The sequence below is a fragment of the Pseudophryne corroboree genome, chromosome 1 (assembly GCF_028390025.1).
Source record: "Pseudophryne corroboree isolate aPseCor3 chromosome 1, aPseCor3.hap2, whole genome shotgun sequence".
Classification (NCBI taxonomy): domain Eukaryota; kingdom Metazoa; phylum Chordata; class Amphibia; order Anura; family Myobatrachidae; genus Pseudophryne; species Pseudophryne corroboree.
Window position 1 is genome coordinate 494,263,718 of NC_086444.1, and position 26,832 is coordinate 494,290,549.

The following is a 26,832-nucleotide window of genomic DNA, read 5'->3' on the forward strand; positions in this document are numbered from 1 at the left end:
ATGAGGATAGAGCGGAATTGAGAACTCGTCAACAATTTCTGCCAAAGGTGGTTTCTTCGTCTTACATAAACCAACCTGTTGTGGTGCCTGTGGCTACTGAAGCCTTGGCTGTTTCAAAGTCTCTTGATGTGGTCAGAGCTTTGAAAATTTATGTAGCCAGAACGGCTCGTATTAGGAAAACAGAAGCTCTGTTTATCCTGTTTGCTCCCAACAAAATTGGGGCTCCTGCTTTTAAGCAGACTTATTGTGCGCTGGATCTGTGATACGATTCGGCATGCTCATTCTACGGCAGGATTGCCGTTACCGGATTCGGTGAAGGCCCACTCTACCAGAAAGGTGGGTTCATCTTGGGCGGCTGCCTGAGAGTCTCGGTGGTTCAACTTTGCCGAGCAGCTACTTGGTCGGGTTCAAATATCTTTGCTAAGTTCTACAAGTTTGATACCCTGGCTGATGAGGACCTCATGTTTGCTCAATCGGTGCTGCAGAGTCATCCGCACTCTCCCGCCCGGTCTGGAGCTTTGGTATAAACCCCATGGTCCTTTTGGAGTCCCCAGCATCCTCAAGGACGAAGGAGAAAATAGGATTTTAATACCTACCAGTAAATCCTTTTCTCTTAGTCCGTAGGTATTAAAATCCTATTTTCTTGTGTGTTAGAATGATTTAAAAAGACTAAGGGGTCTATTTACTAAGCCTTGGAGATAAAGTGGATGGAGATAAAGTACCAGCCAATCAGCTCCTAACTGTCATTTTTCAAAAACAGCCTGGGGCATGGCAGATAGGAGCAGATTGCCTGTTATTTTATCTCCGTCCACTTTATCTCCATCCAAGGCTTAGAAAATAGACCCCTAAATGTGATTTCTGTAAATAAATCTCTGTACATACGGGGGAGATGTGTGCTGAGCGATCTTGCACAGACTGCTTAGCACACATCTCTCACCCCGCTCAGTACACATCTCTCACCCCGCTCAGCACAGCGCGATGTGTGCTGCGCGAGAGGTGTGTGGGTGGGGTGCTCACTTCACCCAGTGGTGAAATGAGCGATTTCACTAGATGTTGCATGCCAAATCTAGAGTCTGCGATAGCAATGCGCATTGCTGTCACCGGAACCCTACACACGGAGAGATCTGTGCTTAATTTCTAGATTATTGCTTAGAATTTAAGCATGGATCTCTTCGTGTGTACCCCTCCTTAAGTCTCCTGAAATAAACAAACAGGTATAGTATGTGTGGACACCTCATAAAAAGATCATTGATATTGGAATGTGAGGGTTGGGTATGTGTGACCACCGGTCACAATACCGATGGCGGTATTCCAACATTTACATGGCAGGCGGGGGCGGCAAGCGTAACAAAGCCGCTTTGCGGGCTTGGTGGCGACAGGTTCTATTCCCGCTCCATGGGTGTCGTGGACACCCACGAATTGGAATAGTCCCTGTTGGTTGGTATGCCAACTGTTGGGATAGTAGGAGTTTAGGATGTAAGTGTCGGTATTGTGACCGGCTGTCACGTAACTACGTGCCGAATGTGACATGGGCAAATGAGAAAAAATTAACACAAAGGTGAGAAAACTTCGCATTGAAGGGGTTAAAGTTGGCAGGTAAAAAATAAACTGTTATAAGCAGGTAGTTTCAGAATGTGTAAGGACCAGAGTTCCCCAAAAGTACAATGTAGGGATTGTCTTGTTAAATGTGGCTCTGCGGAAGGCAAAGGTCCTACATCCATCTTGTTTTTTGTTGCCAATTAGCAATTTCTAAAGATGTTTATGATCCTAAGAAGTTTACTATTAACTAATATTCATACATGTTGGAGGACAAAGCTTATCTTGTGCCATGTAGAGAATATTCAAACCTTTGACCTCTGCACCAGCTGCTACAGTTTGTAAATGAAAGATCAGTTGGTCATATATTGTCCTCTCGTAGTTTATTCTGCATGTGTTTACAATGTTTGCTGTAGGCATCTACTGTATGTTATATGTGTGTGTGTATGTATATGTATATATATATATATATATATATATATATATATTTGTATGTATGTGTATATATATGTTTGTGTGTGTATGTGTATATATATATATATATATATATATATATATATATATATATATATGTATATATGTATACACACACACACATACATACAACAATAGAAGAATTGGCGCCAGGGGGGTCGCATCAACTCCCACTATTCCAACCCCTAATTGGTTAATACTTTAAAAAATAATAACATATTCCATCATAAAACATTTATTAAAAACATATTCAAATTAATACAGAGGAGATATATTATTCCACACTTTAAGATGTATGACTCTTAGCGCTGAATACAAATGTTGTAGGATAACAATAATCTCCTCCTTCTCCTTATAGTTGGTTCGGAGATAGCTTCACAACACAGACAATTCAACGTGTTTCGTCTTATACAAAAGACTTCATCAGGGGTATCTCTACAATTGTAAAAAAATCTTATCAGAACTAAAAATAATTGTTCCTTAATAAAAATGCATAATACATTCAATCAAATTATATGAGGAACATATCATTATAATAGAACAAGGATATATCAGAGCAGACAGAATGAAAAGGAAGAAAATTACAATTGAATCTTGGGTCCTACCTCAAGCAGCTGAGAAGTACAGTAGTTTATACAAACAGTATAATGCAACAAAACTTGTTCATACATGCATGATGGAAACTTTAATATAACACCGAGGCTTTCTGATGAACAATCAGTGTGGCCTAATTGGAAAAATATTGACCTCATCATATATACTGAGTGTTCATATTATATATGTAATAAAAATATATCATAATGTCCCCTCACATACCTTGTGGTGAGATAACTTGTACAAAAATTCGGAAACCAAGGTACTGAAGGGTCACTTAGAAAGGAAACCTAATAAATTCATATTTAGGGCAAATTAGTGAATGGTCATTATCAGATATTTAATTAGTCAATGATATCAGTTTTGACTTAGGATAATTGATGCATTTTATAATGAAACCGTATTTAAAGAACAACCTCCCTTTTTAGGTATAACATTTATTGGAGGTTTTTAAGACAAAAAACTCTATTGCTGATCACTACTACCATTCTGGCCCATAGCAATTAAATACTCTGAGTCCAGCTGTTTCATTGATTGACATAATGAAAGTGCTGATCTTTAAACCCAGACTCTAAAAGTGCTGGAATGAATTATCAAAGAATAAACTTTTAATTACATACTCAAGAGATGTGAAAGTGAAACTAAAGTGCAATATTGCAAATATACATGAATAAAATACACAAAGTGACATTTACATATTTAAACAGAGCTTTGTTCAGAATGATGCCATATTCCCTCACCTTCTATATATCTGCAGTGGACGCTCAGTACCTGTGCAATGAAGCACCTGACTAAATGTTACTAAATGTTAGAATATGGCATCATTCTGAACAAAGCTCTGTTTAAATATGTAAATGTCACTTTGTGCTTTAGTGCTTTCAATGGTTGGATATATTTACTTTCACATCTCTTTTGAGTATGTAATTAAAATGTTATTCTTTGATAATTCATTCCAGCACTTTTAGAGTCTGGGTTTAAAGATCAGCACTTTCATTATGTCAATCAATGAAACAGCTGGACTCAGAGTATTTAATTGCTATGGGCCAGAATGGTAGTAGTGATCAGCAATAGAGTTTTTTGTCTTAAAAACCTCCAATAAATGTTATACCTAAAAAGGGAGGTTGTTCTTTAAATACGGTTTCATTATAAAATGCATCAATTATCCTAAGTCAAAACTGATATCATTGACTAATTAAATATCTGATAATGACCATTCACTAATTTGCCCTAAATATGAATTTATTAGGTTTCCTTTCTAAGTGACCCTTCAGTACCTTGGTTTCCGAATTTTTGTACAAGTTATCTCACCACAAGGTATGTGAGGGGACATTATGATATATTTTTATTACATATATAATATGAACACTCAGTATATATGATGAGGTCAATATTTTTCCAATTAGGCCACACTGATTGTTCATCAGAAAGCCTCGGTGTTATATTAAAGTTTCCATCATGCATGTATGAACAAGTTTTGTTGCATTATACTGTTTGTATAAACTACTGTACTTCTCAGCTGCTTGAGGTAGGACCCAAGATTCAATTGTAATTTTCTTCCTTTTCATTCTGTCTGCTCTGATATATCCTTGTTCTATTATAATGATATGTTCCTCATATATTTTGATTGAATGTATTATGCATTTTTATTAAGGAACAATTATTTTTAGTTCTGATAAGATTTTTTACAATTGTAGAGATACCCCTGATGAAGTCTTTTGCATAAGACGAAACGCGTTGGTTTGTCTGTGTTGTGAAGCTATCTCCGAACCAACTATAAGGAGAAGGAGGAGATTGTTGTGATCCTTCAACATTTGTATTCAGCGCTAAGAGTCATACATCTTAAAGTGTGGAATAATATATCTCCTCTGTATTAATTTGAATATGTTTTTAATAAATGTTTTATGATGGAACATGTTATTTTTTTTTTAAGTATTAACCAATTAGGGGTTGGAATAGTGGGAGTTGATGCGAGCCCCCTGGCTCCAATTCTCCTATTGTTGTATATTCCTTATTTCCAGTCCCTTCTAACAGGGGACTTAGTTGAATCAGGCTGCCTATACCAAATAGTTTACGTACGTATTTATTCAGGGTGACAGGTTTTACAAATTAGCGCAAAGGGAGAGTATTTGTTTGATTTATATATATATATATATATATATATATATATAAATATATATATATATATATATATATATATATTTTATAATATAATCCATGCATAACGGCACTCAATAAATTAAAACCGAACACCTTGGTGATCCAGTCCAATCATGGGGCTGCTGTGACACAATAGTTCCAAGAAGGGTGACGGCACTAAAAGGATGTTTCAATAAAGGTGTATTTGGATCAATAACAAATCTCCATATAATATCAACTTTTTGGTGTAGTCTACACCGTCTTCAGGATACAAATAAATAGTATAATAAATGTGAACATAAACAAAACACAGAGCGACTCACCAGCTTTATAAAGACCTACTCCTACCTAAGCCAAACACATGTGGACGGCTGGATCGCAAGCAGGCGCAGTGGGACGCACCTCAGTGATGTCACAGCCAAGCGCGCCCTGGGAACGTCACGCTGCTGCCATTGCAACAGTAGTGGTTACCTCGGTAACCCGGAATGCAGCCGGGCCTCCGGGCTCCCGGCCCCGTTCACACTGCTGCCGTGGCTTAAGCCCATCCAGACAATAAGTGAATAACTCCAACAACAAACGACGTTTATGTTCACATTTATTATATTATTTATTTGTATTCTGAAGATGGTGTAGACCACACCGAAACGTTGATGTTATATGGAAATTTGTCACTGATCCGAATACACCTTTATTGAAAAATCCTTCGAGTGCCGTCCCCCTTCTTGGAAAAATAAAAAATAAAAATATATAGATAGATAGAACATAATTTTTTTTTTTTAGGTAAGGATGTTGGTTCAGCACAAATGGGACACACCCCTTAATGACTAATTAGGCACTTAAAAGTTTTTATTTTATTTTGACAATAATGACGTCACTTTTTGGGTGCAAAGTGCTGGAAATAGGGGTACACGGTTTGGGGAAGGTATATTGGGGAGTTATTTGTGGGTGTTTTTTCTTTTTTTAAGTGGCTTAATTTGACCCAAATATGATATTACCCATTTTTATGTACCCCTAATTTAAGTAGCTCATCACTTTTTAGTGTTTTAGAATAATAAATATAGCAGCCGTTTGATACATTTTAAGAAACCCAAATATTATATATGGCCTATAATAGATTTCTATACTGTTGTCCTATCTACTTTGTGGGTTACTGGCAGTTTTTCCCATTTTCACCTATACTTAAATCAAAAATTAACATGCGAATGGCTATTTTGCGATTTTCTAATTAAATTGTGCGATAAACGGGAGTGCGCATACTGACGATAGAGAATTGTCACATTATCCAGGCTAACTGAATTCCCCCCTAAATGTGCCTGTACCCTAATGCTGCATATGCTTTATTACATATCGCTAAAGGGTTAATCATGGAAACTGCTGATCTGAATAATATCTTCCAAGTTTTCGCACTTTGAGTCCTGTGCAACTTGATTACAACTACATTTGCTGCTGAAGGATCTTAGGGCCTAATTCAGACCTGGTTGCTGCTACAGCAGCGTACGCATGCTGAAGGCCAGTGCAGTGTGCGCACACGCAGAATCCGCACTATGCATGCACACACAGTGAGCTGAGATGGCACCTCACTTATATAGGCAGAAGCGGGGGGGGAGTGGTCCGGACAACGGAGGCAAATCCGGACCATTGCTGGGGTGGGTCGTGGTGACAGTGCGACGTTGTGGTGCAGCCAAAAACATGTAATGTAGCTGTCTGCCTTAGCAGCTAGGCTGCATAGGCAAAGAGCTACTCGGCAGGTGCGAAAGTATCGCCGCCGTCTGATCAGGGCCGGCAACAGAAATCTTGGGGCCCGGTACACTGACATCTCTGCGGGCCCCCCCCCCCCCCCCCCCCCCCGGCCCGACCCCCCCTTGCCCCCAGCATGCCGAAACCAATATGCCTGGGCCGCCTGCCGGCATTTTGGCAGCCGGGATCCCGGCGTCGGTATGCTGACCGCCAGGATTCCGGCCGCCGGGATCCTATCTACGTCCACCCCCACAGCACAGACATTCTGCTCTCATCTGACATGCACATGCATGCATGCAGATACATCCATATGTGCAGAATGCAGATGCATGCATAATGTGCAGAATGTGCCCGCCTGCATTCTGCCCCAAACCAATCCTAAAGCCCTATACATGATGCATGAAGTGATAAAAGCCTTACCAGCAGGCTGCAGCAGCAACACACTGACACTGACAGTGACACAGCTGCCGGCTCCGCGGCGCTCATTGACCAGGCTTGCCTCCCTAAGTCCCGCTGCAGTACTGTGTCCCGGGCCGCTCCTGCTTGGCGCTCCGTCCGGCTCCTCACTCACACAGCAGAGACAGGGAGGCCGCGTGCGGTGAGACACTGGAGGGGCGGTCCGGACGAGCATCCTGCTGTGTGACTGGTGCGCGGTGCAACGTCAGTACACTACACGGCACGGCCGGGGACTGGCTGAACGGATGACAGGTGACCGGGGGGGGGGGGGGGGGGGCTGGGGTCACTGAGGAGTGAACACAGGACTCCGGAGGGGTGGGGGGGCGCCTGTGCTGAATTAAAAAAAAACACGCAACCACACAGCGGGCGGCCAGCGGCTGCCGCAATGCCGGGAGCAATATATAATTATTTACACTTATGATGAAATGCAGCCGCCGCTGCCTGGACCTTGGGGCCCCTCACAACGACGGGGCCCGGGACGGGTGTCCCCTTTGACCCCCCCTGTCGCCGGGCCTGCGTCTGATGCTTTTGTATGTCTGCGGGGGGCGGAATTGCTCTGTGCCGGGCGTCCCTCCGCATGTCAGAGATTTTGATCGTAGATGTGCAATTTTCGCACATCTATGATCAGGTCAGAATTGGGCCTTAAGTGGGTGATAACTTTGGATTTGCACGTAGAATAAGGTTAGAGAAGTCTTGGTGTATCCTGTGTGAATTCGGTGTGCATGCCTAGGACAGCATGTACAAGCATATGCGCCCATGCAGAACAGAAAAGGGAATTCACTTGCTGTAATGCAGTCAAATTAATGTGAGGCTTTGGCAAGATGACCCAAAAGTGCCATGTTACAGGAATCTGATTGTTAATAACAAGCCCTGATAACCATTCGCAGAGCACTGTAATGAAACTTTCAAAGGAAGGTACTGCACCCTGGTATCCGGACTACAGATCTAAACAGACTACAGATTTTCCACACCGGCCTTTTGACCCTGTCGACCTAGTGCATGTCTACCATTAGTGGTAGACCTATTGACTGTAGACCTTTTTAGTGTAGATCTAATAATACACACCCCTGCATCCTACGTGTGTGTGTGGGGGGTGTAATTATGCAAAGGTATGTCTTGCTGCATGATATGTAGTGACTTTTGTTGGGAAACTCCAAGAAAAATGATGCTTCTAAAACAAAGGTTTCACTATATCACTCTCACTCCAAAAAATTCTGTATTTCAGAATAATCCATATTTCGGAATATTTGGATATGGGATACTCAAACTGTACTGAATCATCATGATTTACAAGGTATCCGGATGCTAAGTCAAACTTGATAATGTTGACATATCAATGGTCAACACAGGAAAAGGTCGACACAACTTTTTTACAATTCTATTTTGTTGTTTTTTTTTATTATTTTTTTACCTATTTCATATTTTACGATACACGTGGGAATAGTAAGTGGTGCACTAATTGGGCTTCCCGGTCTCTCTACGGCGTAAACGACACCACATTTTTAAATAAACCTAATGTCTACCTTTTCTGCGCCAGCCTATTTGTCATGTTGACCCTTGGGTATTGACTTTGTGCCTGTCAACCTAGATACTGGTAATCTTTTCCTGGTCGACCTAGACAGCCATATACCCTACAACAATAGGTCTCAATGTAAAGCTTACATTGCAACTTGTGGTAGTGTCCTAGAATTTCCTCATATGCCATACTTACATCATTACATACATGCATATGAATTGTTCATTGCAGTGAACAGTCTGGTTACTATAGACGAGATTACTGATTGATAAACCATGGAGAGCTTAAAAAAAAAAAAGTCACTGGGTTCTGGGAAAAATATGGATTTAAAGAACAATGATTTATGTCTTTTACAGACAGTCATACTGTGGTCACTGTGAAATAATGCATCCTCATACGCTGTGTATAATCCTTTTATGGGGAATCTTCTTCCTGCTGTTAAAAATAAATAGGAGATTTCTGGAAAAGCAATCCTGTACGGCAAAATGATCTTACTGTGCCCACAGACTGCATGATTTCTCTCTCTCCATTCCAGGCGGGTATATTGCTAGAATCTAATACATGGTTTGCTATATGATTAGGGAAGCTTTTACATCTTGTTGGCACTACTTTACATGTATGCAACTTTGAATATTTGTTTGCGTTTGACAGTGGCCCATCCAGGGAGCAAAGCTTACAGGCATAGATCTAAACCAATATTTTCATCAACGGCATGGGACAAAAAACAAAACATTAAATGCTCTCAGATTAATCCTTTATTTAATGTGTACAGAGATGGTTTTTCTGTTTTCAATTTAGTGCACTCTGTTAAGATTTGGATTGACATACTGCCCTGTTATACACCAATACATAAATAGAGATGAAGAGCAGCTGTGAGCATTATTATTTAGTGTAATTTTTACATCTGAAAATGGAATGAAAAAAACATCACATAGTTTCAAGTGGCACAGTTCTACACATGCCTTGTTATGGAATCAGACAGATGTAAAGTCTCATCTCATCATGCCATCTCTACTGTTGCTTTACAGTCCATAGGTTACTGTATAAAATGTGGCTATGTGAAAAGAAACTTGCTTTTTTCTGTTCTGCGTGACCAATGGCTGCAAGTTGATACAATGGATTCGGTATGATTCCCGGAAAGGTCTGGATCCTGGCGGTCAGGAGACAGACGCCAAAATTCCGACAGCGATGCATCGAGTCCTCTTGCAGGCTCACTGTGATCACCATGCTTTGGGTCCGGTGGCTCGCTTTGCTCGCCACACTATTATATTCCCCCTCTGTTGGTGGCATGGACCCATCAACCGAGGGGTAATACTGAGCATTGTCGGGATTCCGACCGTCTGTATTTTATCGGCTGTTGGGATTCCAGCGTCTGTCTCCTGGCTACCGGGATCCCGACCAAACTGCAACCCGATACAACGGTATGTGTACCAAGTACTACTCATCGGAGAGGAGGAACCATTCTGCTATATAGTGTATTTAACTTTTGCCTATAGAGTTGCGTATTGGACTGTAATAAACATTTCAGCATTAAATATTCAGTGGTATTCTATATTGTATTTAGCTGTAAGAGCATCGAAACCATTATCTGTATAATCTGCTAATAACCTTTTTATGTAATGGAACACTTCACACTTGAATCACTCTAGATGACTTCATAAATATTTTTTTATTGTGTTCTATAGGCACAGGAGAAAGTGGGAAAAGCACGTTTATCAAGCAAATGAGGATTATCCATGGCTCCGGATACTCTGATGAAGATAAGAGAGGCTTCACTAAACTTGTGTACCAGAATATATTTACAGCAATGCAAGCTATGATCAGGGCTACGGAGACCCTTAAAATCCCATACAAGTATGAACACAACAAGGTAAATGCTGTTTAGTTACTGCATGTTTGTTGGTCTTGATGGTATGTGGTGTAGTACAGTGTGAGTGAGTTATTTTTAGACTAAGGCCCAGATTTATCAAGCCTTGGAGAGTGATAAATAGCACAGTGATAAAGTACCAACCAATCACCTCCTAAGTGTTATTTTTCAAACACAGCCTGTGACATGGCAGTTGGGAGCTGATTGGCTGGTACTTAATCACTGTGCTATTTATCACTCTCCAAGGCTTGATAAATATGGGCCTAAATTGGCCCATAGTAACTGTTCAGGATCAAAATGGTTGCAAATCAGTGTCTGACTATTGCTAAATCGTATTATCGAAGATCATACTGGCCTGTATGTAACCTCGTTGACCCATAATGACTGGATCTCTTAGCGGTAGATTTACCATCTGTCAGCTTTGACCAACTGATTGTATATGATTAATTATGGTTGCCCTTTAAATTTCCTCAGTGACTTTGTAAACCAAGTCTTTTTTAGAGGGCGATTTAATTTGTTTTGCTCGCCCAATCTCTAAAGTAACTGGAGATTGTCGGGGTGCCACGAGTTGAAATGTGTCTCCCCACGGCTCCGTTTGCTCAAACGGAGCAACAGTTTAATTTGGGCGCCATCTAGTGGTGGCTGCGTGGAGAAATAATTTAATTCATCCTTTAATGTGTTGCCCCCATGGCTGTGTGGAATGAAGGGATCATAGAGTTTATGGTTAAACATGTCCAGTGGAATGGATGCAGGCTCAATATATTAGTAGAACACCACAAATAAAAATAACAAATGGTTAAAAAAAATGGTGATTTTTATTTTCCTACATCAGTACTAGGGCACTATGTAAGATGTATGTTACAGATGTTGTTTATTTGATAAAGGATTTCTGTCAGAATATAAATAACGAGTAAGTGATCATCTGCAAGAAAGACTTTATTTTAATAGAAGGTGAACTGTATGCTGAGTATTAAGTACACCTATCTGTAAGTTCGATTGTTGGTAAATATTTCCTGTTGAAGAGTAATAAGCCTAACTATAATGAATGATAAGATTTATTGTCTTGCACGAATGATAAAACAGCAATAAAACATTTGTTTATCCATTTCCATGCTATTTTCAGATTGTACAGTGCCATATTCCCACTATTGGCGACTTTTATATATTTGCCACTTGTGGTATCTGCTTGTTTATTTATACAAGACCGCGGAGTGCCTCTCACCTTGTTCTCTCTATATATATATATATATATATATATATATATATATATATATATATATATATGTGTGTATTTTGTCTGCCTACCACATTTTGTGACATTCTGGTTGTTAGATCAAGCTACAGATACATCCTCTGTTCTTGTTGTTGCTGCAGTCATGTTAAACTGCCCTTCTAGTCACTCCTAGTCCAGAGCGAGTTTACAACCTGCAAGCATTTTTTGTGCATCTTTTCATCGAAGAAGTGTCTTATTTGCATTGCTATGTGTATAAGACTCACAAGGAGTCTATGGGGTATATGCAATTGCGGTCGAATTCCCGAAAATGTCGAAAAACGGGACATTTTCGCCCAAAAAAAAAAAAAAAATCGACAATGCAATTCAGTACTTTTCGTCAAAAAAACGGCCATTCCAAATTCGACTTTTTGAAATTCGACTTTTTGAAATTCGACATTTGTCAAATTCGACATTTCTGCAATGGTACAAATGCAGCATTTCGACAAAAGTATATTCAATTGAAGATTGTAAATTCGACAACAGTGCTTTTAGACAGTAAATTCGTCATTTTCAATCCGCCACACTTTGCTGGCGGAATCTAATAAAACATTTTAAAAACATGTTTTTTTTTTTTTTTTATTGGTAATAGCATATCTATTTATATTAGAAGGGATTAGGTACTTGGTTTGTCTATTTAGGAGGCCCAAGTATTATTTATATATTTTTTATTTTTTATTTTTTTATGGAATGGGTTAAAAAACCCGAAATTTTTTTGCGTGGGGTCCCCCCTCCTAAGCATAACCAGCCTCGGGCTCTTTGAGCTGATCCTGGTTGCCAAAATACGGGGAAAAAAATGACAGGGGATCCCCCGTATTTTAACAACCAGCACCGGGTTCCACTAGCTGGACAGATAATGCCACAGCCGGGGGTCACTTTTATACAGCGCCCTGCGGCCGTGGCATTAAATAGCCAACAAGTCACCCCTGGCCGGGGTACCCTGGAGGAGTGGGGACCCCGGTAAATCAAGGGCTCCCCCCCAGCCACCCAAGGGCCGGGGGTGAAGCCCGAGGCTGTGTCCCCCCCCATCCAAGGGCTGTGGATGGGAGGCTGATAGCCTTGTTGAAAATGTAAGAATATTGTTTTTTGCAGAAGAACTACAAGTCCCAGCAAGCCTCCCCGCAAGCCGGTACTTGGAGAACCACAAGTACCAGCATGCGGGGGGGGGGGGAACGGGCCTGCTGGTACCTGTAGTTCTACTGCAAAAAAAATACCCAATTAAAAACAGGACACAGACACCGTGAAAGTATAACTTTATTACATACATGCCGACACACATACTTACCTATGTTGACATGCCGACTCTGGCCACGTCTCCAATGTCGACGTCCGGGGTACCTGAAAATAAAATTATACTCACCTGATCCAGTGTCCGGTTCTTTTATTGTAATCCACGTACTTGGCAAAACAAAAAAACGCATTTGCCCGAACCAGACGGACTGAAAGGGGTCCCATGTTTACGCATGGGACCCCTTTCCCCGAATGCAGAGACCCCCCGTGACTCCTGTCACAGAAGGTCCCTTCAGCCAATCAGGAAGCGCCACTTCGTGGCACTCTCCTGATTGGCTTTGCGCGTCTGAGCTGGCAGACAGCGCATCGCACAGCTCCCTCCATTAGTTTCAATGGTGGGAACTTTGCGGTCAGCGGTGACTAATGGAGGGGGCTGTGCGATGCGCGTCTGACAGCTCCGACGCACATACAGCCAATCAGGAGAGTGCCACGACGTGGCGCTTCCTGATTGGCTGAAGGGACCTTCTGTGACACGGTGTCTGTGTCCTGTTTTTATTTGGGTATTTTTTTTTTTTTTGCAGTAGAACTACAGGTACCAGCGGGACCGCCCGCCCCCCCCGCATGCTGGTACTTGTGGTTCTCCAAGTACTGGCTTGCGGGTGAGGCTTGCTGGGACTTGTAGTTCCTCTGCAAAAAAACAATATTCTTACATTTTCAACAAGGCTATCAGCCTCCCATCCGCAGCCCTTGGATGGGGGGGACAGCCTCGAATTGTGTCGAATTTAAAAACGGGTGAAAAAGTGCCGCAATTCGCCCGGAATTGCATATACCCCTATGTTACTTAAAATTATATGCGGCATGTGTATACTCTGTGTGCGACTGCAGCTTTATCTATATACAAAATTATTATTATTACATTTTATTTATAAGGCGCCACAAGTGTTGCGCAGCGCCGTACAAAGGACAGTACAGGGAGACAAAACTTAGCATTATAGTAAATAAATAACAAAAATAGAGTACAGGTAACAAAGAGCACCACAATTCTCAAAACATAATACAGCTAAGATGTGGCGAGGGAGTAATCATCATACTAATTGGGGCTGGTGGCCATAGATAGAGATGAGCCTTTACGAGCAGGAGAAAAAGCAGGTAAAGATAGTCGCTGAGTAGGAGAGAGCTGCGAGTGAAATGTGTCGAGAAGAGGGCTTTGACAACAAGAGGAAAGAGGGACATGCTCTGAAGAGCTAACAATCTAGTGGGAAGGGGCGACAGACAGATGACATGAGGTGCAAGCAAGCGGGAGGTGGCCTGATGGCAGTATGTAAGCAAAGCAGAGATGTTCAAGGCATGAGGCAGGGGGATGGAGGAGCAGTGTCAGGACTAGGTTAAGCATCTGAAGGGTACACTTTGATGAATAGGTGGGTTTTTAGTGCCCATTTGAAGCTTTGCAAGGTCGGGGAGAGTCTAATGGAGCGGCGGAGCGCGTTCCACTGAAGGGTTGCAGCACGGGCAAAATCTTGAACTCGAGCATGGGAAACAGTGACCAAGGCAGAGGAGAGGCGACGGTCATTGGCTGACCGTAGGGGGCGGGAGGGAGTATGAAGGGAGAGGAGGTTAGAGATGTAGGGAGCAGTGGAATTAGAGATGGCCTTGTATTTGAGAGTGAGGAATTTGAAGAGGATTCTGTAGGGGAATAGGAGCCAGTGTAGATTTTGTCAAAGGGGAGTGGCAGATGTGGAGCTGCGGAGTTGAGGACAGATTGGAGGGGAGCAAGTGAGGCCCGTGAGGAGAACATTGCAGTAGTCGAGTTGTGAGATGACCAGTGAAATGCTACATATAGGTTTTCCACTGACACTGTAAAGTAGCATTTTGTATACAGATACAACTGCATTCGCACACAGATTATGCACATGCCGCATATCATTTTATATAGCATTGTGAGCAAGATGCATTTTCGTGGAAAAAGGATGCCCAACTTTGGCGGAGTCGCACACGAGCTGGCGGAACGTGACTCATAACGTACGAAGGATAGATGAGGAAGGACACATCTGTAGTATGCTACGGAGTTACAAAGTGATTGTGAACATTTAAGAATGACTGAAATATATACACAGTTCATTGCTGCTTCACACACTGTAGCAGAACAAAAACTTCTGCGTTGCTCATACTTTGATTCATGCAAATATATGAAATTGGAGTGTAACAGTATTTTCTTAAATAGAACAAACATGCAAAGCATATTTACATGAATGTGGTTAAAACTTGTTGTCCAATGTTCTCTCATATAGCTAGCAAGAGAGCGATTTGGCTGCGAAGTGCAGTGATAAATAGTGCATTTTTGTAAGCTAAAGCTTATTCCTGCAAGTGTACGATTTCACATCTATTGTCAACTGACATCCCCGAGGCCATAAACCTGCTGCGTTCTTCCAGATATTGGTGGTAGATTTATGTTGTGTTGTATGAACACTTGGGGCTAAATGTAAAAGCCTCCGACTTGCCGGAGGTGCGGGACTTTGTGAGTCTTCTTTTTTTTAAATTTAATAGCAGCACTCCTTTTCAAGTCAAAATCAACCTTTTAATATGCCCCTGCATCACTTCCCATGTCAATATATACTTATTGGCAGCTGCCAATAAGTAGATATTAACATGTTAAGCTTTTGATTGTTTGCAGCACCATAAACTATAAACCTATTATAGAGGATTCATTTTTAGTGGCTGGTTCTTTACGAATTGAAAGTATCAAGAATTATATTTAAAGTCTGCTGCAGGATACTAAAATATCACTCCCCATGTCACAATAATACATGTAGACATTTGAACATGTTACAGACTAATAAATATACTCTGCTTTATACACCAGGGATCTGAAGTGCTTTACTGCAATATGTATTTTTAATAGTGATGAGCGGGTTCGGTTTTACTCGGTTCTCAAAACGGCATCTTATTGGCTATCCAAAACACGTGACATCCGTGAGCCAATAAGATGCCGTTTTGAGAACCGAGTAAAACCGAATCGCTCATCACTAATTTTTAATGCACTTTATTTTATGTATTTGTGATTTTACGGTTAGCACTATTCCCAGCTCCCAGCACTGGAACTTGTCTATGCGGGTGGTCTTCAGGTTGCCGACTGTCGGGATCCCGGCGCACAGTATACCAGCGCCGGCATACCGACAGATATTCTCCCTCGTGGGGGTCCACGACCCCCCTGGAGGGAGAATAAATAGCGTGGCGAGCGCAGCGAGCCCATAAGGAGCTCATTTGCGCTCGCCATGCTGGCGGCCGGGCTCCCGGCGCCGGTATGCTGGTCGCCGGCATACCATACTACACCCGTCTATGCCATGTCCCAGCATCATGCAGGGGCTAGCCTTGTGCTACAGCTTGGGACAAAGGATCTGATTCAGAGATGGGCAGAAGTTCAATCCCGCATGCTAGCCCTATTGAATTTCCATCCGTTTTCTAGGAGGTGCATGCAGGAGACGTCTAAGTAGAAGTGACGCCTCCTGCATGTGACTGCGATCCCAGCAATGTGACCGATGTTGCAAGCTGGGAACCTTTTCCCGATGTTCCACGCGGCTGCAAAAAGCCCAGAAGTAAGGGAGCCAGACCCTTGGTTCGCCCCTCAAGAAAATGGGGGGACACGCCCCTCTTTTCAGGAGAGCAGCTCTCCATCCGCCCCTGCCCCGCCCCCTCAACGCTGTTCATTTAGGCAGCGGCAGAGGGGAACTACGGGCGACAACACAAGGTCGTCTGCAAAGCTGCAGATTCCCAATAATCTTGAATCTGTGTCATGCTTCTTGGCAATGGCTATTACATTTACAACTGGCGCCTCAGCACTATTCAGTCCATTCAAAAATTGTGCATAAACACAAGTGTTAACCCCTTCAGAGCCATGGTGACCATTTTAGCCTTGAAGACCAGGTGTCTGGTCAAAGACCTGGTGTCTGGCCAAGACCAGGTGTCTTTTAAATAGAGTTACAGTTAGCACATTCTCTTGTTTATTAAGTGGGCAAGTTAGAACATTCTCTTGCTTGAAGAATTAAACATTTTAAAGCAACATAGGAGATGTAATATCTGCCATTTTCTGTATGCCCACATGTGGATGAGATTGTAATGCAAGAAATGAAGCAACATTTAGCCCAGTGTTTCCCAAATTGTGTGCCGTGGGACCCTGGGGTGCCTCAGGACACTGCAGGGGTGCCTTGGTTTGATGGTCCAGAGCTAATTCAAATAATCATTGGTCAATATAATAGCCAAAACCAGTGCTAGTGGGTGCCAAACATAAAATATGAGGACAAACAGTAGCAAATCCTGTCCTTACCACAGAACTGACCTAAAGCGGATATATAAACACCATTTAGTTTAATATATTTTTTTTTCTAAATTTCTCAATAAGAAACGTTTGGCCTAGGGTTGCCATAAAACAAATTCTGATACTATAGGGCTCCGTGATCAAAAAAGTTTAAGAACCACTGATCTAGCCACTCTAATAGTAGAAGCATAAGTTTAATCTTCCAGAGTTTGCTTTTTTTATTTTCCTCCACATAAGGGATGGTATAGACCAGCGGTTCCCAACCGGTGGTACGGTATGCACCAGACTGCACAGGGGTGCTCTGAGTCAAAGCCGGTAATTGCAGCTCTGCGTGACTCGGCACATGTGCTGTCGCAGCCACGCTTAGGGGACGGCAGACGCCGGGTCATACCGCCGCGGCTGGATGTAGGAGGCCCCGTCTCCTGCACCCATAACACTGCTTGTTCTTCTCCTCCGGCCGCACCAGTGAGGGAATCTGCAGCGGAAAGAGCGCAGCGACACGCCACCGGCACTGGGGTGTGTACCATAGGCCCTGCATAACATAAACTCTTGTCATGGCCGCTCTCTGCACATTACACCCAGCACTGTCCTGGAGATGCACAGACGGAGCGTGTCCTGGCATGTGCTGCTGCGGAGACAAGTGAGGTGTGCACCCTCTGGCCGGGGTGTGAGCGAAGGGGTTGGTCATTAAACTTTTAAGGGGTGGGGGGGTATCATTACATATATAAGGGCGGTGGCGAGGGGGGGAAATCTATAAACATACTATGTAAGGGTGGAGGTGATGGGTTGCTGGGGTGAAAGAGACGACATGACATACAGTGTGTGTGTGTGTATATATGTGTGTGTATGTATGTATGTATGTATGTATGTATATATATATATATATATATATATATATATATATATATATATATATAATAATTTATTTCTGCTGCGGGGTACACTGGGCTCCACAAGGAATGGACAATGGGGTGTAGAGTAGGATCTTGATCCGAGGCACCAACAGGCTCAAAGCTTTGACTGTTCCCAGAATGCATAGCGCCGCCTCCTATATCACCCCGCCTCCCTGCACAGGATCTCCGTTTCGTAGCTGGTGCTGCAGTAGCAGGCACTTAACAGAGTGGCTGCTCCAGGCAGCCCTAAGAAAAGCTTTTTTCCTGAGGAAAAAAGTGAAGACTTCAAGGGCAGCAGCAGTGGACATTCACGGCTACAGCTCCGGCTCTCCCCAGCGGCGCTGTACACTCCTGAGCCCTGGTTGCCGGGTACCTACAGCTGAGGCTCTGGTTTTCTTCTTGTCAGGCACACACGACAGGGGCTCTCCGGGATCGCGTGGCTGCGCTTCGGGAGGTGGTAAGTGGGTCCCGCTTGCGGGACCCGGTCTTTATCGCAATCCGGCGCTGTCAGGGGGAGGCTGGCCGCGCGCGCTGGCGGTGGACACTGTGGCAGTACAGGCGATCCACTAGATCACCAGGGCATGGGACAGGTAAGGTTTTCTCTATAAACCGTTTTATTAGAGCCCGCAGTACCCGGTGGTTTTGCCAGCAGGGGGATGGAGCTTGGACCTGAAGCCCCTCCCCCAGCCCCAGGGCGCCATTTTCTGCAAATGTTCCCGCCCTGGAGCTGCATATCTGTCTCTCCCTCACTCCCTGGCAGTGTCTGCGGCGCCATTATCCCTCAGCTCACTGTTCCTGGGAATGCTTGGGCAAATCCTCCTATGTAAAGCCGCCTGGTTGTCAGTGCTGTGACTTTACAAGACACTTAAGTATTCTACCTGCCTTTTTTAGTCAGTGTTAGTTAAGAAAGAGTGCACTTAGTCAGGGTTTCCTAGTACAATTACCCTGTGATATACATCCAGTTCTTACTGTGTACTGTTATATCTATTGTTATATAGCTGTGTAAGCTAGTCCAGTGCAGTATTATTGTTAGAAATAACCTCTGCATTGTACAAACTGTGACTATTTGTGTGTGCATTTGATAGCTGAGTGGTGTCCATTTTGTGTCTTTCACTCAACCTGCTATCCCTATATTCTATAACCTGAGGGGGCTTGGTGCGTCAGGTTTTATCTAATACAGGTTGAGTATCCCTTATCCAAAATGCTTGGGACCAGAGGTATTTTGGATATCGGATTTTTCCGTATTTTGGAATAATTGCATACCATAATGAGATATGGTGATGGGACCTAAATCTAAGCACAGAGTGCATTTATGTTACATATACACCTTATACACACAGCCTGAAGGTAATTATAGACAATATTTTTTATAACTTTGTGCATTAAACAAAGTGTGTCTACATTCACACAATTCATTTATGTTTCATATACACCTTATACACACAGCCTGAAGGTCATTTAATACAATATTTTTAATAACTTTGTGTATTAAACAAAGTTTGTGTACATTGAGCCATCAAAAAACAAAGGTTTCACTATCTAACTCTCACTCAAAAAAGTCCGTATTTCGGAATATTTCGGAATATTTGGATAAGGGATACTCAACCTGTATAGGATTTTCACAAAGATATACTGTATTACGTATTTTTCTCTGTGATTTAGTCACCATATCTCTCCTTTATCTCTGCTGGTGCTGACTACACTGCGCAGGGGTTTGGGCTAGAGGTATCGTGCTGCTGACAAATTGTACTGTGTTACCTGATACTGCAAGTTATATCATGTCTGCTTCTGAGGGTAACGGTTCTGGGGCTGAACACACTGCCGGTGTTGCTGAAGCCGCAGATACCTATGAGGAGAAAATAGCAGCTTTGGGTTCTGGTTCTGGGGGCTCCTTGCCCCCCAGTGGGACGGTGGCAACGGGGGCAAATAATGACCCGCCGTGGGCCGCTTTTTCCACGCTTCTGCATACGCTAGTTCATAAACTAACACCCCCTATGGGACCCCCAATGCCGGTACAACCGTTTGTGGTCCCTGCAGTTAACCCGCCTTAGGCGGACGATTTATCTGCTCAAATAAAGAAGTTGAATCAGTCCCTGACTACTAAAAAGTCTGACCGTCGCTCGCCTACGTCTAAGAGGTCCTCTAAGCGAGCGCTGGTCTCCTCACAATCCACTGCTGTCACTGACACCTCGTCGGATGAAGACGGCACTTACACTGACCCCACAGGTTCTGACTCAGATACGGCTGATGGGGAGGGTGGTTCACATGTGGATGTTCCTGATCTCTTGGAGGCTATTAAGTTAATTTTACAGATTACGGATGATCCCGAGCCAACCGTTCCTCCTAAGAAACCAGATAGGTTCAAGCGTCAGAAGGTGGTTAAACCAGTTTCACCTCACTCTGACCACCTAATTGATATACGTCAGGAACCGTGGGAAAACCCGGGTACGAAGTTTGTGCCTCAAAAGAAGATGCTGGCTCGCTATCCCCTCGCGCTGGAGCTGTCTAAGAATTGGGAAACGCCTCCTCCAGTGGACTCACATGTGGCTAGGATGGTGGTTTCCTCAGGTCTACCGGTTACCACCGTCATGTCTCTAAAAGAGCCTACAGATAAACGTGTGGAGGGTTGTCTGAAAGCGATTTACACCCTCACGGGTGCTGCACAAAAGCCCACTATTGCAGCTACTTGGGCTGCAGAGGCCATTGAAGCATGGGCCTTGGAGTTAGATGCGGAAATCTCCTCTGACCATGCTAGACAATGCTTGTCTTATATTGTCACAGCTTCTCGTTATATTAAAGAGGCGGCTTCTGATGCCGGTATCCTGGCAGCCAAGGCCTCTACTACATCAGTCCTGGCTCGCCGGATATTGTGGCTGAGATCCTGGTCTGTGGATCTGGACTCTAGAAAAACCCTGGAGGTACTCCCTTTTAAGGGAGATATTCTGTTTGGGGAGGATTTAAATAAGATTGTGACTGACTTGGCTACTGCCAAAACTGCCTGTCTGCCAAGTACTGTTCCTTCTGTGTCAAAGGCTAAAGGTACTTCCTTTCGCCCCTTTCATCCTTCAGTTAAAGCAAAAGGTCAGGCGTACACCAAGCAGGCCCGCACTTCCAAACCTGGTAAGCCTAAGCCCAAAAGAGCCTGGGCGGCCCGTCAGCCAGGATCCCAGGGTGGGGGGCCGGCTTCTAGGGTATACCCAGGAATAGTTGAAGACCACTTCAGATGCCTGGGTACGGGAAGTCGTCACACGAGTTTACGTCATAGCCTTCAAAAACCGACCCCCTCATCGATTTTGCCAGACAGATGTCCCGTTGGACAAGACAAAGGCAAACACTCTACATTCGGTGGTACAGACCCTCCTGGATACAGGAGTCGTAGTACAGGTGCCTCTTGCGCAGAGGGGCCGGGAGTACTATTCTCCGCTGTCTCTAGTCCCGAACCGAATGGGTCCTCCCGGCCCATTCTCAACCTCAAGGCATTGAACAGGTTTGTGAAGGTTTCCAAGTTCCGGATGGAAACCCTTCGCTCTATAGTTCTGGCCTTGGAACCTGGGGACTTCATGGTCTCCCTGGATATACAGGATGCTTACCTGCATGTTCCTATAGCAGTGTCCCATCAGCAATACCTTAGATTTGCGATTGGCAACTGCCATTACCAGTTTCGGGCATTACCCTTTGGACGCCAGGTTCTTGTGCCCGCTACAGTGCGTCCCCTCCCATAAAGAACTGCTTTAGGACATCCCCATTCTCCATTCCTTGTGGAGCCCAGTGTACCCCGCACCAAAAAACGAGTTTTATGGTAAGGACTTACCTTTGTTAAAACTCTTTCTGCGAGGTACACTGTGCTCCACAAGGCGCCCACCCTGACGCACTTAGCTTCTTTGGGTTGGTATGGCATTAGCCGCTGACACTTCTCCTGTCGCGAGAATGTGGTGTTGTGGCTACTAACCGTTGTCTATTTTCCTGCTACTGCATTGGACTGGTTAACTAAAAACTGAGGTCCTGTGCAGGGAGGCGGGGGTGATATAGGAGGCGGCGCTATGCATTCTGGGAACAGTCAAAGCTTTGAGCCGGTTGGTGCCTCGGATCAAGATCCTACTCTACACCCCATTGTCCATTCCTTGTGGAGCCCAGTGTACCTCGCAGAAAGAGTTTTAACAAGGGTAAGTTCTTACCATAAAACTCGTTATATATATAATGAGGAAGAACTGTAATATATATATATATATATATATATATATATATATATATATATATATATATATATATATAGCAAGCACAAGGTGGTGCGGCACTCCAATGATTCACAAAGGCAGAGGATTTTAAATAGCAACGTTTCAATGCCCGTTTATTTAAAATGGCATTTTCGTCAGGTATATATACCTGACGAAAATGCCATTTTAAATAAACGGGCATTGAAACGTTGCTATTTAAAATCCTCTGCCTTTGTGAATCATTGGAGTGCCGCACCACCTTGTGCTTGCTGTCTAATCCATGTGAGGGCACCCGATGTATTAAATCTGTATAAGTGGCTGTGCCGGACCCACTTCGCTCTTATATATATATATATATATATATATATATATATATATATATGTACAAAAGAAGCTAGTAGCGCCACAAATACAGTATCTAGTTTTGTAAACAACAGTATATGAAAAAATATATAAATGCTCTGAAACAAATATCAGAACAACACCTGATGGACACTCCCTTATGCAGTTTAGGGCGTCAGCTTAGGTACCTCAAAGAAAATTGTAAGCACTGGTATGTATGCCTACTACAAAATGGTACGGGGGGTGGGATGAGGTATTACAAGCGACCAAGGTGTCTAATCAATGATTGAGAACAACAGGTACTAAAAAATAGTAAAATTTAATATTAAGAGTACAAAGCACTAAAAAAAGAGGGGGGGAGTAACATGCAATAAAATATAATTAAAATAGCTGGGTTGGTACAAAAAAGAAGTAAAAAGGGGAGGGGGTTTATACTAAAAAATACATCAGGGTACATATATCAAAAATTCATAAAAGTATACAATATCACTAAAAGAATGGTTTAAAAATCAAAATGCATAAGATAAAATACAGAAAAAAGGTGAGGAGAAGTAGCTTATCTTTTATAAGTTTGAGATGAGATCAGAAACTTATAAAAGATAAGCTACTTCTCCTCACCTTTTTTCTGTATTTTATCATATGCATTTTGATTTTTAAACCATTCTTTTAGTGATATTGTATACTTTTATGAATTTTTGATATATGTACCCTGATGTATTTTTTAGTATAAACCCCCTCCCCTTTTTACTTCTTTTTTTGTACCAACCCAGCTATTTTAATTATATTTTATTGCATGTTACTCCCCCCCTCTTTTTTTAGTGCTTTGTACTCTTAATATTAAATTTTACTATTTTTTAGTACCTGTTGTTCTCAATCATTGATTAGACACCTTGGTCGCTTGTAATACCTCATCCCACCCCCCGTACCATATATATATATATATATATATATATATATATATATATATCTATATATATATCATTTTGGTGGAACAGTTTATCAATAGGGGATACAAAGAGATGGAACTACGCAAAGATCAAGTCCGTTCCGCAGAAATTGATAGGAAGAGTCTTCTAAAGAGGCAAGGCCACACCAATAATAAACGCCAATTGGAGAGACCATTTATTACGCAATACAACCAGAAAAACGTTAAGATTTAGCGTATCCTGGATCGACACTGGCACCTTCTTTTAAAAGATCCTGTATTGGGACCACACCTACCAGACAGACCCAACATCGTCTTTAGAAAGTCAAAATACCTTAAGAACCTATTGGTGCCCAGTCAACTTCAATCTAAACACCAGAATATGGATACCACTAGTGGACACCCTCTCATGAAGAGATCAGGTCTGTTCCCGTGCAACAATTGCTGCCCCTTTGTTGACAAAAAAGGCTTTTGTTGGAAAGATGAGTCACAAAGTACATTGTTTAAAGTCAGTGGTCACTTGCAACACTAACTACGTGGTGTATAAGATCGAGTGTAGCTGCAAGTTAACCTATATCGGTAAAACCAAGAGGTGTCTTAAAATTAGGATACAGGAACACCTGCGGAATATTAAAAATAAGGTTTAGAACCATAGCCTCCCCCGCCATTTCCAGGAAAAACACGATTCTGATGTTCAGGGCCTGACATTTACGGTCATTGAACATATACAGGAAGATAAAAGAGGAGGGGACAGAGACAAACAGTTAACCAAAAGGGAATCCTTTTGGATCTATTCTCTGAACACTCTCATCCCGAATGGATTGAACGAGAGTATAGACATGGTAGCCTTCCTCTAAGAGCAGATATACTTGCCCAGAGTTTATTCATCGTGCCTATTATTGGGTAGAATTTGATACTCTTCTGTATAATATTTAACACCCCTTTCCCAGATATAACCTAGGAGGATAGTTAGGTTTCTGGTGTTGGGATACAACACAGTGAAATGTTGTTCATGTATATTTATTTTATTTATTCTTTTTGTTTTATTATTATTTGTTTATAGTGGTGATAATGGAGTTAACCTCACCCAAAGGTGTTGTAATAAAAGTATTGATAGTGACAAATATATGGATTTTGGTATAGTTTCTTTTTCCTGAAACACAGATTGTATATTAGGATATATCACGTTAATTGGGCGCTGTTAGCCCATCTAGGTATAGGAATTAGGTTTCACTTTTAATTAGCCACATTTAATAAGCGGTATGTAACTAATATATATAGTATTTTATAACACGCCCACACTTTAATAATCATGTTCATTAATTGAATCATGAGTATTTGTTATTTCTCCTTCATCCACTAGGGGCCACTGGAGTGTAGTTACAATGGGGAAATAGTAGGTAGTAATTGGGAGCTGGCACTTTAAAAATTCTCACACTGTGGCTAGCTCCTCCCCTACTATCTCCCCTCCAAGCCAGTCTTAGTTTAGTGCCCGAGGGAGCTGGTTCACTTGGGTTTAGCTGAAGAAATTTTTATTTTTTCTTTATTATTTTATTTTTTCTAACTTACACTCACAAACTGGCAGCTCTGCCACTGCCAGTCTGCACCGTGGGAGCTGCCGGCGGGGTCCCATCGCAGCTGCGTGCGGCTCGGGATGGGCCCCGGCTGAGGGAGACACTGAGCTCTCCTGAGTTGGTGGACACCGCTGCGTGCGGCGTGTGTCGGGACCACTCCATCCAGCAGAAGATTCCGGCAGCATGGCAGCGGTAAGTCTCAAAAGTGACCGAACACCGCTGCGTGCGGCGCGTGTCGGGGCCACTCCATCACAGAAGATTCCGGCCGGACACCGCTGTGTGCGGCGCGTGTCGGGGTCGCTCTGTCGAGCAGAGTATAAGTCCACACCGCTGAGTGCGGCGCGTGTCGAGACATCTGGACAGCGGTGAGTACAATCTCCCCCCCTCCAGACTCATATATGATTGTACACTGTCAGTTTTAGTGATTTAATTGTGCAAGGTGGTGGTTGGACCCCCCCCCCCCCCCCCCCCCCCCCATACTCCCCAGTCAGAGACATGGCGGGTTTCAGAGGCGCACTAATTATTTACACTTCCCGCTTATTTTTACAACTTCTGCGGGTTTCATTTGAAATTGAAAGCGCCCCGGCCGCAGCATACAGGCAGCCGGGGGGGGGGATATACTGTGACTGCACTCTCCGCTCCCCGGCCGCAGCATACAGGCGGCCGGGAGGGATACAAGGCGCTTCCCGCTCACTGCAGCGGGTTTTCAAACTTGGCGCCGAATCGGGGGGGGGGGGGGGGGCGGAGCTAACTCCCGCTCCGTACGGCGGCTCTGCGCTCACTCCGGACGCTGCAGCACAAGCGGACCGCTGCAGCACAAGTCCTCTGCTCCCCAGACCGCGGCAAGCTCCTTTCCTCTGCCTGGCTGTTCATGGAGCATATTTTACTTTTAAAAGGTAGGAAGCTGATTCCCGCTTTACTCAATGGGCTCCCCTCCGGCGGATCGCAGCACTCATTGTCTCTCTGCTGTTTCAGTGGGGTTTAAGTTTTTTTGTTTGTTTTTTTTTCTCTGCATATGCTGGCTGCCATTCCTTCCTGCAGGGGAGTCATTTCAGAGAGGCTGTAGATCAGGAACCTGCTCTATTACAGGAGCTGGTGCTCAGCTCATTAATGATTAAAATCTAGGGTGCAAGTATTTATCTATATCTACCCTTCTATTTATATACCCTTTTAGATGCTATTTATATAGAGGGTTCACATAGACAGCATTTATCTACTCTGTTGGGTTCACTGTGTGTATATGGGTGTGTATGTATATATATATATATGCATTACCTGATATAGGGAATAAAACAATGGGACAGTGTGGCTCAGCACACTAATCCCCTAAACACCCAACTGTAGAGACCTGGGTTCAAGTACCACTACAGACTCCTTGCTACATAACATTTTCTCTAACGTCCTAAGTGGATGCTGGGGACTCCGTCAGGACCATGGGGAATAGCGGCTCCGCAGGAGACAGGGCACAAAAATAAAGCTTTAGGATTAGGTGGTGTGTACTGGCTCCTCCCCCTATGACCCTCCTCCAAGCCTCAGTTAGGTTTTTGTGCCCGTCCGAGCAGGGTGCAATCTAGGTGGCTCTCCTAAAGAGCTGCTTAGAAAAAGTTTTTAGGTTTTTTATTTTCAGTGAGTCCTGCTGGCAACAGGCTCACTGCATCGAGGGACTTAGGGGAGAGAATTTCAACTCACTTGCGTGCAGGATGGATTGGATTCTTAGGCTACTGGACACCATTAGCTCCAGAGGGAGTCGGAACAC

General features: G+C 43.3%; 1 protein-coding gene across 1 annotated transcript in view; it reads left to right on the forward strand.

Annotated features, from left to right (window-relative positions):
- The window catches only part of LOC134895350 (guanine nucleotide-binding protein G(q) subunit alpha), a 286,798-nt gene that overhangs the window by 99,689 nt on the left and 160,277 nt on the right, over positions 1-26,832 (forward strand). The window contains exon 2 of the mRNA XM_063913832.1: positions 10,135-10,319. Coding sequence (XP_063769902.1) covers positions 10,135-10,319 — 185 coding nt within the window. The remainder of the gene's footprint in view (positions 1-10,134; positions 10,320-26,832) is intronic.